The sequence below is a fragment of the Stegostoma tigrinum genome, chromosome 26 (assembly GCF_030684315.1).
Source record: "Stegostoma tigrinum isolate sSteTig4 chromosome 26, sSteTig4.hap1, whole genome shotgun sequence".
Lineage (NCBI taxonomy): Eukaryota > Metazoa > Chordata > Chondrichthyes > Orectolobiformes > Stegostomatidae > Stegostoma > Stegostoma tigrinum.
Window position 1 is genome coordinate 14,575,207 of NC_081379.1, and position 13,851 is coordinate 14,589,057.

Below are 13,851 nucleotides of genomic sequence, written 5' to 3' on the forward strand. Positions count from 1 at the left end.
ACTTCTCCAATGACCATCACCAGTGCCACAGCGCGATCGCCTGATAGATGGCACACTTGTAGTGGGGGCGAGATGGGTAATGTCAGTTTTCCCGTCGCTCTTCTCGTGTTTTTTTTAATTGCTTTTCATTTTTATTAATTCTTTCTGCCTTTTCTTCCTTTTTTTTATTTATATTTTATTTTAAGAAAATAAGCCTGTTTAATGTCTTAGCCCACTAAATGTGTCTCAGATTTGGCTGGCTAATTGCGCCTGTTCATACAGGAACTTGCCCCCCGCCATAATAAATTGTCATTTTGTTACAGCACGAGGCCCAAGGATGATGTCTATATTCACGATCCGGAGAATGAGGCAGAGGATGCCAATGTCGCTCTAGAGAAACTGCGGGATGTCATTGCACAGTGTATTCTGCCCCAAGCTGGTAAGGCAGTCACGTACTTCAAGGGAGTTGGGAGAAATTGGAATCCTTTATCCCAGCATAAGGAATTAAAAATAACAAGCCATGGTAAAATGAATTTGTATCATAATATGTACATGAGTTCTGACAAGTTCTTCTGCTTATCTGTTAAGCGGCATGATAGCTGGGTGCTTTGTATATCATTATTCTATAATGTAATGGAATATGTGATGCAACACTTTTTTCCTCCAAATGCTAAGCTCCTAATTGCAGCTGTGTTGAGGCTAAGCCTTTCTTTTTCCTTCCTGATTCCAAACTTCCACCCCATCAGAAGACAGTGCATTTTGACTGGCACTAATCCTTCCATCTAATTAAGCAGCAATGGGTAAGTCTAGAGATCTAGGAGTTCCTCGCTCTGCAGGCAGTCAGCTGAATGTTGTGGGTTGGTGAGAGAAATATTTCTGTTTCTTTGGCATCTTTTTGTGCTCTTAGAACATCCCAAAAAGCTTCACATATTTAAATGTAGATTATTCTTTTGTAGGTAACCACTGCAACCAGTTTGACCACAAAGCAAAAATGCAATGAAATCAATTATCAATCTGTTTTGGTGATTTTGATTAAGGGTCGCATGTTGACTAGGACACTGGAGATCTTTAGGATCTTACTCAAAAAGTGTTCTGTAGAATCTTTTGCATCGGTTAAAGTTGAAAATGATTTTGATACCCTCTAGAATCCCTGCCAAGCAAGGCCCATTGTGAGAATAGAGCCGTCGTGTGTTGGATCGTTCTTTCTCATTAGTTCAACCCTGCCAATGTTCAATCTGACCTCATTAGGTTAAAATCTGTGGAGAATTTTGAATTAGCTGTCCCTTTGGCCTGCTGTAGATGCAGGTGTGCCATCCAGATGACGTGTTCCCTCTTGCATCCCAGAGATGCCTAGTCCAGGTAATGCTTCTAGGATATTGAAAAGGTTTTTTCTTCTCTTCTGATAATAAACAGTTTTCCAAGATTTCTGCTTGAATGCAAGTTGATAGTTCTCGACACTATTTTTGTTTCTCTCTTGCTCCCCACCAGTCTGTAGCGATACTGAAGAATTCAGTATATGTGCAATGCGTACTTGACACCCTGCCATTAGCTAGTTGCGTTCTGAAGAAGGATTGCTGGATCTGAAATATTGACTGTATTTTCTCTCCACAGACACTGCCAGACCTGCTGAGTTTGTCCAGCAATTTGTTTTTGTTTCAGATTTCCAGCATCTGCAGTTCTTTATTTTTTGTTTAGTGTAATGTAAAGTTCTTTTTTTTCCCCCCAGGTAACTTTGGTATTCATCTGCCTAATCAGTATGTCGAAGCTGTCATTATGTTGTATGAAATTATTGTTAGTGCCACTGATTCCTGACACAATCTTGTGCAGCCAACAGCACCCACAAGTTAAACTTGTCAGATTTACTGATGTTAGCCACCAGTTTAAACAATGCTGTCCTTTCTGTTTGTAAGCAATTTTAGTTTGTTACTTGCTGCATGAGACCCATAAGCCTGGAGCTGGTGTTACTGCCAGCTTTAAGAATTGTTCTGGCAGAGGTTTATACAGTGCCTGCATCTGTCCTCCCAGCTGAGAGGAATGTTAATTTTTTGGCAGGAGTTGCAGGGAAAAACAAATAAGATTCAAACCAAAATTGCAATATTGTCACTTGCGTATGTTTAATTGTTTTGATAGGAGAGAATGAAGATGAGAAGTTGAACGAGGTGATGCAGGAGGCTTGGAAGTACAATAAAGACTGTAAATGTCTTCGTGACATGCTGCAGAGCCTCAGCTGGAATGGTGAGAGAAAAGCAGCTGGATTGTCATGCAAATTTTTTATTTTAACCAAGCCTATTCAAAAATCTGCCTTGGATCTTATCCAAGAGCGGCTCGGAAGGGGAATCTTCACCTTTCAGTGTGTACACCATTCTGCAGTTTGCCTGGAGACTGGGAAATTACCCACTGGATTTCCAGTTACAATGATCAAAATTATGTATCGTGTTTTGTATACACTGCATGCATATAATGCATAGATATTGAAATGCTTATGTCTTTGAACATTGATTTGCATGAGAATTCTGTTCGGTTTCCAACAAATCCTGATCTCTGAGTGCATCTTGCAAGATTGGTCGTGAAACAAATACTTCAACATGGAACTGGTAGCATTATCTTAGCTAGAATATACAACAGGAGGGAGCCAACTCTATTGAAGTGCATATTGATCAAAAAAAAAATTCAGCTATAGGAAAGGATGCCAAGTAACTTGCTCCAATTAATATACTAAATCTTTAGTTGTGCCAATGCGCTAGCTAATGTTTTATCTTTAATTGTTCAATTTTGACTAAACGGTTGAAATCGGTAACTTGGGCCAGAATGCATTTTCAACTAATACCTTGCATTTACATAACATCTTTATTGTGAGATTTATCAAATACATTGCAAAGAAGAGAGGAGAGATATTGGGCATAAATGTGAGTTAGTGGAGAAAGTCTTTTGGGGGCTTTTAAAAATGTTGAGGGAGAGAAAGCACAGGGAGGGGCACAGTTGAATAGGGATGGAAGGCTGAGGAAACATTCTGTGGTGAAGGGAAGAGGGAATGTACAGATGACCGCAGTTGGAGGATCAAAAAGTTGCAGACTGGAGGAGGTTATAGAGCTAGAATGGGTTGAGGATGAAGACTTTAAAATCAGTGCTTTGTATAGGGAGCAGCAAATGGAGGCCAGTGAAGATGGATAAATGCAAGACAATGTATGTGATGTAAACAGGAAGTGCTTGAAATACTCAGTAGGTTGGCAGCATTTGTGGAGAGAGGAACTTTTGGATTGTTTCAGCTCAGTGACAACAACCTGAAATGTCCACTCTGTTCTGCAGTCTTCTGACATGCCTTTTTCTCCAGAATATTCTGTTTGTATTCGGATGTCTAGCATTTGGCATATTTTGTCTTTGTACAAGATATGGGTAGCTGACTTGAAACAATGAACGTTTCTGCGGGTGGAGGCCAGCAAATCATATCCAATGTTGATAGAAGCGTGGGTAAGAATTTCAGTGGAAAAGAGAAGAAGAAGTGTCAACATGAGCATTGTTGCAGAGATGAAACCAGTATCTTGGTGATGGGTAAGTTTTGGGATTTGAGGCTGATCTCTGGATCCAGCAGGATACCAAGATTTTGCTGGGATAGTTTGAGCATGTTGCCAAGAGGGGGCTTTGAGGGATTTAAGTTTGCATATGAAAAAAATTGACATCTGATTTGGATTGCTTGTTCATGCCAGCCTGAATCAACCCTGGACAACTGGAGATTTCAGTTGACAAGTTATGGATGAGCTTCCCCACCTACTCAATTGGTAAGTGTGCTGCCCTGGGATACAGAGCCATACAAATAGAAAAGCTCTCTGGTTTGATCCTTCACTTGTAGTAAATTAACTGCCCTCAACCGAGAGAGTAGCAAGGGCTATGGGAGTCATTTTCAATGTTATTGACTTTTGTGGGATAAAAGATAATCAGCCAAAGTTTGTAGTCCTGATTGCCTGTAATTAATCTGTATTAAAATATTGTGCATATGGAAATAAGATGAAGACAGAATCCAACTTGACTGTGATGTGCTGCGAAGTCAAGTGATCTGTGATTGGAGATTAGATTCTTGTATGAAGCATGACATCTTGGGTAGAGTAGTGAAGGAATGCTAGTCAGTCAGAGCAAGACCTTTCTGGAGAGGAAATAAAGAAATTGGAATGTGTATCTATTTCTTAAACGGAAATTGTCAAATTGAGTTTCGGTATGGTGGTAGAGGAGTTCATTTGTGAAGTTCAGGATAATCAAAAATTTCAGTCTATGTTCACAGAATCACTAAAGTATTGTGGTTCAGAAGGAGGTTATTCAGCCTATCGTGTCTTTACCAACTCTCCAAATGATCGTCATGATTGAGAGCTATTCTCCTGCCTTTTTCCCCGTACCATTGCACATTGTTTGTGTTTAAATAGTCATTCATTTCCCATTTGAATGCCTCAGCTGAACTGCCTCTGCCACGCTTTCAGGCAGTGCATTCCAAACCAAGACGACTGTACGGAAAATGTTTTTCTTGCATTATATTTGCTTCTTTTGCAAATCAATTTAAATCTGTACCACCTTTTTAGACAGTTTCTCGCTAGCTATTGTATCTAGCCCTCTCAGATTTGGTAAAATGTATATCAGATCTCTTCTTAGCCACCTTCTCTCCAAGGAGAATGGTCCCAGCCCCTCTAGTCAGTCTTCATTGTTAAACTTTCACATCCCTGGAACCGTTCTTATAAAGTTCTTCTGCACTTTCTCTAATGCACCCAGAGCTGTACACAATACACCTGCTGAAGCCTAACATCTGTCTTACGGAAGTTCAACATCACCACACAGCTCTTGTGCTGTATGCCCCTGTAGATGAAGTCCAGGATACCGTATGCTTTATTTACAGTTCTTTCCATCTGTCCTATCACCTCAATGATGTGTGAACATATATGCCCAAGTATCCCTCATTTTCTGTTGTCCACCATGTTGTTCCTACCAAAATGCATGGCCTCAGATTTCTCTGCATTGAACTTCATCTGCCACCTCTCCGCCCACTTCTTCAACTTGTCAATATCCTTTCTGAAATTCTACACTATTCACACAATTGAAAGTGCTTCCTCATTTAATATTATCTCTAAACTTTTAAATGATCTCCTGCACAAGATTTAGGATAGAGAACTTTGAAGATTCACAACCCTATGAGGGAAGAAACTTCTCATCTTGGTACTAAATGATCTTGGGATGAATGCCCCTTAACCTGTTCCCTTGTTCTAAATTCCTCAACCAGGCAAAACTAGCTACCAATGCCTATCTTATCAGTCCTCTTCATAATCTTCACTGTTTCAGTAAGACTGCCTCACTTTCTTCCATTCTCCAGAGAATAGAGTTCAGCCTATTCATTCAGTCTCTCATCAAAGGATGGTCATATGAAAGACTGTTCTGAATAACCTTGCACTAGTGTTTATTTCTTTAAATCTGAAGACCAAAATTGCATGTAGTAATCTAGGTGTGGCCCCACAAAAGCCCTGTACAATTGTAGAAATACCTCTATAGTTATACTCCGATTTCCTTGCAATAAAGGCAAACGTAAATTTATATCTTAAGTGCCAGCCGTACTTGCATGCTAACTTCATGTTCCATGTACTGGTACGCCAAAATGTCTCTGAATATCAATATGTACCAATATGTTTTACACCTTAGACAAATATTCTGCTTTTTTAAATCTTTCAACCTGTGAACTAGTTACAGTGTGCTCCTGGTATAAATTATTTTCTCCAGTCCATTATCTTGTCCCCTGTGAATACTGTTACCAGCTAAACCAGCATGGATGTACGTGAACGGTCAAACTAAAGGGAGAAAAGAATGCACAGTTTTTAATTACAAGGTTGGAAGTGATATAGTGAACTCTTAATCCAGAAACTTGAGAGACCAGAGTTCAAATATGATCATAGCTGGTGGAATTTAAATTTAATCTGTCAATAGTTCTGAATTACAAAGCTCACTTCAGTAATTTGACAATGAAACCGTCATATTTATTGTAAAACTCCAACTCCAAACAAAGTGGGTCTTCGGGAGGATGTAGGTTGGTAGAATGACTAAATAAGGAAGATGAAATTAAATGTAGAATAGTAAGGTGAAAGATTTTGATAAAATGGAAAGAGATGTTACAAGATGGATTATACAATTTCCAAAGAAATGCAATAATTGAGACCTTGAGAGTTGTGAATAAATCTTTGAAGGTGACATGACAGATTAAGAAGGCAGCTAATTATATATGATAACAAAGTGTGAAGCTGGATGAACACAGCAGGCCGAGCAGCATCTTAGCACAAAAGCTGACGTTTGGGCCTAGAAAGGTCTAGGCCCGAAACATCAGCTTTTGTGCTCCTAAGATGCTGCTTGGCCTGCTGTGTTCATCCAGCTTCACACTTTGTTATCTTAGATTCTCCAGCATCTTGCAGTTCCCATCATCTCCTGAGCTAACTATTTATATTGGATTGTAGGATTTACTAACGGTAACATAGAATACAAAAGCTAAGCATGTGTTAAAACCTATATAGAACACTAATTTGCTGGAGTATTTTATCTAATACTGGGCATTACACTTCATGAAGGACGGAGGATGTAGAAGTGATTTATGATAATAGTTCCACAGAAGAGATATTGAACTATTACAGATATGTAGATTGACTAGAGAAGCTGGGCTTGTTCTGCTTAGGGCAGAGAAAGTGGCTGAGTGGGGAATAACCGAAGAACACAGATTTAATGTAATTGACAAAGTCCCAAGTGACTTGAGGCAGGGAGAAAACTACAAAACAGGACTTGCTAGATTGCTCTTCAAAAAATTTATTACAGATTTAATGAGTCAAATGCTCTCGGGTACTACCTTAGGATTTGTAAAGTGTGACTTAGTCTGCAAGAGTAAAGAGGTAATGCCAAACCTGTTCAATTAGTTGAATACTGAGTGTGGAAATGGTGTGGAATGATTGATTAATGTGATAATCAGATGAGGCACTGGAGTATTTTTAATCTCCAGGAAGATTATTGGGAAGATTTAGTCGTGTTTAAAATTTAAAAGTTTGGGACATAACTACTGCCAGTGAAAAGTTTGCAAGCAATTGGAGAGCGTAAGTTTAAGATCAGCAAAACAATAGTGAATGTAAGTTTTGTTTTAGAATGTTATTAGGGCATTGAATTTCCAAAAGTAAACGTTGGAAACAGAACCTGTATGACTTACAATAAAAATTAAACAAATATTTGAGAAAAATCGAAGCAATGGTGAAAAGACATGGAGATTGGTCTTTTGGCTCATTGAGCCTGCGCAAACACGATGGGCTAAACAGTCTCCTTCTGTTCACATTCCAAGATTAATGCTGTTGCTATTAGAATCTTGTGTGGTGATGATGGCCAAAGGGTAGTAACACAATAGGTGGAAATAAATATTGCACTGATTGTCATGTCATTCATGTCATGCCCAGGAAGTGTGTTGCAGATTTTAGATGAGTGGGAAATAACATGACAGGTGAAGTATAATGTGGGAGAAAGTGAGATTACTCATTTTGGTAGGAAGAAGACTCAATCAGAATATTCTTTTAAATGGTAAGAAACTTTTGAATGTTGATGTTGAGAGAGATTTGAGTGTCCTTGTATTAAAAAAAACCCACATTTCGCACACAGGCACAGCAATAAAAGTAAATGGCTTTTATCGCAAACAGCTTGAAGTGGTATAACAGTAATTTAGTTTCCTTTTTTTATTTTTAAAATTTTTTTGCCACAGTTGCATAGGGCTTTGGTGAGACTGCTTTGCTGTGCACAGTTTAGATATCTAAGGAAGAATCTAAATGGCTTTGTGTTGGATGTGGTGAAATTTTAATAGATTAGTTTCTGGGATATGAGTTATCCTAGGCTGAGGGAATGGGCCTACACTGTGGAACTTAGCCCCTCTTATTTTTCTATCATGGAAGTATGTACAGTATTCTGGAGTGGGGCTTCACAGGGTTAATAATGAGAATTTTTTTACTTGTAGTCTGAACTAGGGTCCATAGTCATCGGTTGAGAGGTCAATTGTTTAAAACTAATGGTGAGGTAACAGAGCTTCTTTTATTCTTTTGGAATACTTTACTGCAGAGGGCAGTGGATGCTTACTCTTAAACTCTTGAGAAATTAAGCCATAAAGGAATCAAGTCAGCAGATGGATTGGAGGTCAAATATCCGCTATGATCTTATTGTGAAGTGGAGCAGGCGTGAGAGGCTATATCATTTACTCCTGTTCCTACTCCTATTTCTTACCATGTTAGGAGTTAATATCAAAATTAGCTGAACATAGTTAATCAGGGAACACAGTAGACTGAAAAGATTTGGGTAAATAATGAAATCTTACTTCCACTCTTATTAAAATTGGGAACCAGAAGTTAAACTTTTAGGATTGGCATTAGAAAAGATTTGTAGTTTTTCATCCAAATTGTCATTTTAAATTTTGTGTACATTACTGCAAGTGAATACTAAAACCCTAAACAGCCTTATTTGATTAGGTAAGTGAAATAGTTATAAGTGAAGGTAGCAATGCAACATTTAAAGCAATACAAATAAAGCAATACAACTCGTACTGCCATGCTTTCATGGGCAGCTGCCTATATCCAACAAATAGTACAACCATTTCCTAGAAACATTAAAGTCATACTTCAAAGATGCCATGCCAAGGTTTGCAAAGTACTTGGAGAGGTAGATAGCACTAGCATAGAGAATAGAAAGTTAAGTGGAGTTGGAATAAGGGAGAAAGTAATGAAGTGTGCATATGTGAATGCATGGAGTATGGGAAATAAGATTGGGAAGGTACAGACTGCCATGAGGCGATTAACAGTAACTTGATTAAGGAAGAACAGAATTAACATTGATATTCATTAATATAAGGTGCTCAGAAAGATTAAAAACAAAGGAAGGGAAGAACATTATTGTATTAATTAAGGAAAGCATTGCAATGGTGGAGAAAGAGAATGCCTCAGAGGGTTCATAAATAGTTTGGCTAGAGTCAAGGAACAACATGTGTACAGTTGTACGACTCGGTGTGGTCTATAGACCAGCAATTAGAGGGAAAGATCTCAAGGAAGAAATCAGGTAAATTAGAGAGATTACAACATTATTGAGTAGTTCTAATGAAGACTTTAATTATCCAAATATGGGTTTCAATATTGGTAGCATAAGGGGTAAGTGTTCTTAGATTGTATTTATAAGAATTTCCTTTAGCCGTACATGTCCAGTCCTACAAGGAAGGATAGAAATGAGCTGGGCCAATTACATCAAATGCCAGTAGGGATCGTTTGGGAGACAGTGATCTTTTGTACCTTCAGGTTTAGGATAATAGAGGAGAATGGCGACAGTCAATCCAGAGTAAGAGAAATAAATTGGAACACAGCAGAATTTAATGGACCAAGAATGGAACTGGGCAGGATAGACTGGATTGAAATATTGCAGGAAAAGCTAACTGAGCAATGAGCTGCCTCCAAATAGGTCATGGTTCTGCTACAGCCAAGATACAAACAAATCTAGTACTCTCTAGGTAAGAAATGAGACCAAAATTAAGATAGAGGAAAAAGGTGTGCTTATAAGAAGTATCATGTTGACAATATAATTGAGAACCAAAAAGAATATGAATTCAGAGGGGAGATGAAAGTGAAATACTGCAAATGTTGGAAATCTGAAATAATTACAGTTAATGCTGGAAAAACTCTAGGCCTGGCAGCATCTACAGAGAGAAGAGAAAGTAAACATTGAGTCCAATATGGCTCCTCCTCAGAATGTATGGGAGAAGCAAAGTGGAATTGAGAAATACTAGCAGCCAATAAGGGAGAATCCCAAAGTCTTCTGTCACTATATAAACAGTAAAAGGGTGGTAAAAGGTGGAGTTGGGCCAATTACAGACCAAGAGCAGAATTACACATAGAGGGAGGGGACACAGTTGCGGCATTAAATGAGTGTTTTGCATCTGTCAACCCAAAGAGGTAGATGCAACCAAGGCCATAGTGACAGAAGAGGAATCTGTCACGAGAAGAATTCAAAATTGATCTGAGAGAAGTATTGATAGACGATTGGTAATTAAAGTTGACCAGGCTCCTAGGCTGGTTGAAATAAATCCAATAATTGTGTTGGAGGTGAGAATGGGAAGTATAGGAGCAGTGGCCACAATCTTGTCTTCTCAAGTCTTGGATGTGCTAGAAGATTGGAGAATTGAAAACATTAGCCCCATCTTCAAAAAGGTTGCCGTGATAAGCCAGCAATGACAGACTAATCAGCCTAACTTCAGTGCAGGAAAGCTTCTTGAAAGAATTATTTGGGATTGATTCAGTAGTCACATGACAAAAGCTGGGTTATCTAGGAAGAGCTACACCATGCATTTTTAACAAGGAAATTGTGTTTAACCAACTTGCTGGCTTTTTTTAATTCCGAGAGTCAGCAGGAAGGGTTGATGAGAGTAATGCTGTGCTAGGATGTGTATAGACATTCAGATGGCATTCCATATAAAGCGCACAACAGATGTTGGAACAGAAGGGACGATAGCAAAGTGGAATGTCAAGGAAAGCAGTAATGGTCAATCAATATTTTTCAGGCTGGAGGAAGGTTTGTAGTAAAGTTCTCCAGGGGTTGGTATTGGGACTCTTACTTTACCAGACATATAATATTTATCTAGATCTTGGTGTGCAAGGGTCAATTTTGAAAAATTATATGAAGCATAGAAGCATTGACGAGGACAGTGTATATGACTTCAAAAGGATATAAACAACTTGGTGGAGTTGTTGGGTAGGTGATAAATGTTTAATGCAGAGAAATGCAAGATGATGCATTTTGGTTAGAAGAATATGGATAGTTAATATAAAATGAGCAGTATAATTCTGAAGGGGTTCAGAAGCAGAGGATATGTATGTTCATAGATTATTGAGGGAGGCAGGATGGCTGGAGAAAATAGTCAATGAAGCATACAGTATACTGGGCTTTATTACTTGGGCAGGGGGAGTCGCAAACAGAGCAAGAGTAAGGTATTGCTGAACTTGTAAGACTCTTGTTAGACTTCAGCAAGAGCATTGTTTACAGTTCTGGGTGCCACACAATAGGGAGAATGTGAAATCAGGAATGAGATTTCAGTAACGATGATAAATTGGAGAGGTTGGGATTGTTGTCTTTGGAGAGATGGCCAAATGGAGATTGGATAGAAGTTTTCAAAAACATTAGGGGAATAGATAGATTAGATGGGGAGAAACTGTTCCTCCTTCCAAAGGAATTGAGTCAGATTGAAAGTGATTTACAAAAGATCCAAATGTGATGAGAAACTTCTCTGTACAAATGGTTCAAGTCTGGAATGAATTGCCTGCAAGAGCTGGAGGCAGACTCAATTGAAGCCGGCATTGTTTATATTTAAACAATTGTCCTACGTGCAAGGGTTTGGGGAAAATGCAGAACAATGGCTAAATCAAGATGTTCATGTAAAGAGCTGCTGCAGATACAGTGGGCTGAATGGTCACCTGCGCTATATTCGTTTTATGATTAAGTACCCATTCTGCTTCAGGCAGTTCTGCACAATCTTCAGCAAATTTGACCATTGATTATTTGCTAATATTTAATATTAATTTACGTATTTACCATTATACTTAGAAATCCCTCATTTATTTCAGATACTGTTAAATATTTCAGTCTCAGTAATTTTAACTACATCAGCACATTTGTGTACGAGTGCTGATGTTTGATCATTGGTTTTGATTCAGAGCCTTTCAATTTGTACTAACCCTGATCTCTCCCACTGCAGCTACCAGGAAGTGTGACCCTTGGTGAACCTTTCACAATCCATATTTCTGCCTTTTCCATCATATTTTCTGCTTCTAGATGGACCATTTTTTCCTTTTGAGATAGGCAACAGAGGCACACTTTGCTCAAATTGTATTTAAATAACAGCAAAAAATGATGCTAATAACTTCAAAGAAATTTAAAGTTCTATTAATTATCAAACACTATTTTACAAACAATATCAGAATACAAATTAGCAGCAGAAGGCAATTTGACCCCTTCAGCATGGTGATCTGTTTGAGGACTCAACTTCATATTCCGAGCTAACCTTGATAACCTTTATCTCCCTTTATTAATCAAGAATTTAACTCTGACTTAAAAAATTCCAATATTTTCTCTGGAGGGTTGAACTAACTAAAACTAGGACAAAATTTAGAAATAAAGGTGTCTTTAATTAAAGATGGGTCATAGGGGAAATATTTTCTCATGGAGGGTTGAATGTCTTTGGAACGTGCTCCCCCTAGTTTTAGTCTTCCCCCAAGGGGTAACAACATCCTTTTATTTTATACTCAGTTTAGTCCTCGCAGGGTCTTGTATGTCTCAATAAAATCACCTCTCTTTTTCTTATAAACATCAACGAAAGGAGGTCCAGTCTGTAGATCCTTATTTAGAATGGGGTGTTATATAATGAGGTATAGGTCAAGTGAACTTCTTTGAACCAATTCTAAAGTACTTGTATCCTTTCTATAAATGGCGAGACTAAAACCTGTACACATTTCTCCAGGTACATCTAACACACTACAGTTGTAGCAAAACAACCTTTTACTGCATGGGGAACAGAATATAAGTTTAAATATGAACAACATAAATTTGCCTTTGTAATCACTTGGTATACCTGGGAGATTTGTACCAGGATACTCCGATCCCTCTGTGTGCCTTGGTGTTATGCAGCCTTTCTCCATTAAGTAATAATCTGCTTTTCTACTCTTGATGTCAAAGTTGAGAGATTCACATTTGCCCACACTCAATTAACCTGTCTGTATCCTTTTGTGGAGGCAATAACTCCTCAACGTTTGGGGTCCAGTGACCCTTCAGAACAATTCTTCAATTCTGAAGTAAGTCACTGGACTCAAAACTTTAACTCTACTTTATCCACACATGCTGCCAGACCTGAGTTTTTTTCCCCAGCAGTTTCTATTTTCTGTTTCTGATTTCCAGCCTCCACAATTCTTTTGGTATTTATTTCATTAGCTACTCCTTTTAAGATCCAAGGATGAGGTCCCTCAGGACTCAAAAACTTCTAGTTTTTAGTTCTAATAATTTTGTCAGTTTTGTTTCCCTGGTGATTGTAGTCATTTTAAGTTCCTCCCTTTTCACTTCCTCGTTCACAGTTTATTTCTTGGATGTTATTTGCATCCACTAGTAAAGACAGTTGCAAGGTTCAATTTATCTGCCATTTCTTTACTTTTCCATTTAAATCCCCAGACACAAGCTAGAGGACCAACTCACTTTACTTCCCTTTTAAAACACCAGCGTACACAAATCTCCAGTACGACACTTTAATTTGTCTTCTCGGCAAAACACAAACCAGTTACCTGGTAATGCAGCAGTTAACGAGCAAGACAACACCCTTCCATTTCCCTCTTCGCAGAATGTGTGCTTAACAAAATATTTCTGTGTTATTTCAGGACGGCGGTTCAACGATAAAGTCGATCGCCTGAAACTTGCAGAAATGGTCAAACAGGTTATTGAAGAACAAACAAACTCACAGGATTCCTAATATTAGTGCCTGCTGTTTTTACAATGTACTGGGAGTATTCTTTGATAAATGTAAAAAAGTTTTTATTTAAATAAAGAATTTTAAAACATTTCAGTGTTTTCTTGAGCCTCAGCTATTTGATTACAGCCACATTTTACCCACAGTGGTAAACAGAACATGGTTTGGGAACCCTGCAGCCCAATGGCATCAATGTGGACTTCACAAGCTTCAAAATTACCCCTCCCCCCCACTGCATCCCAAAACCAGCCCAGCTTGTCCCTGTCTCCCTAACCTGATCTTCCTCTCACCTATCCCTTCCTCCCACCTCAAGCCGCACCTCCATTTCCTACCCACTAACCTCATCCCGCCTC

At 38.6% G+C, this 13,851-nt stretch overlaps 1 protein-coding gene across 2 annotated transcripts in view; it reads left to right on the forward strand.

Moving 5' to 3' along the window:
• Positions 1 to 13,589, forward strand: part of mapkapk5 (MAPK activated protein kinase 5) — a 67,816-nt gene extending 54,227 nt beyond the window's left edge. For both annotated transcript variants that reach the window (XM_048556096.2, XM_048556097.1), the window contains 3 exons: positions 303 to 418; positions 2,110 to 2,214; positions 13,410 to 13,589. In XM_048556096.2, coding sequence (XP_048412053.1) covers positions 303 to 418; positions 2,110 to 2,214; positions 13,410 to 13,501 — 313 coding nt within the window. In that variant the 3' untranslated portion in view covers positions 13,502 to 13,589. The remainder of the gene's footprint in view (positions 1 to 302; positions 419 to 2,109; positions 2,215 to 13,409) is intronic.
• Positions 13,590 to 13,851: the final 262 nt, after the last annotated feature.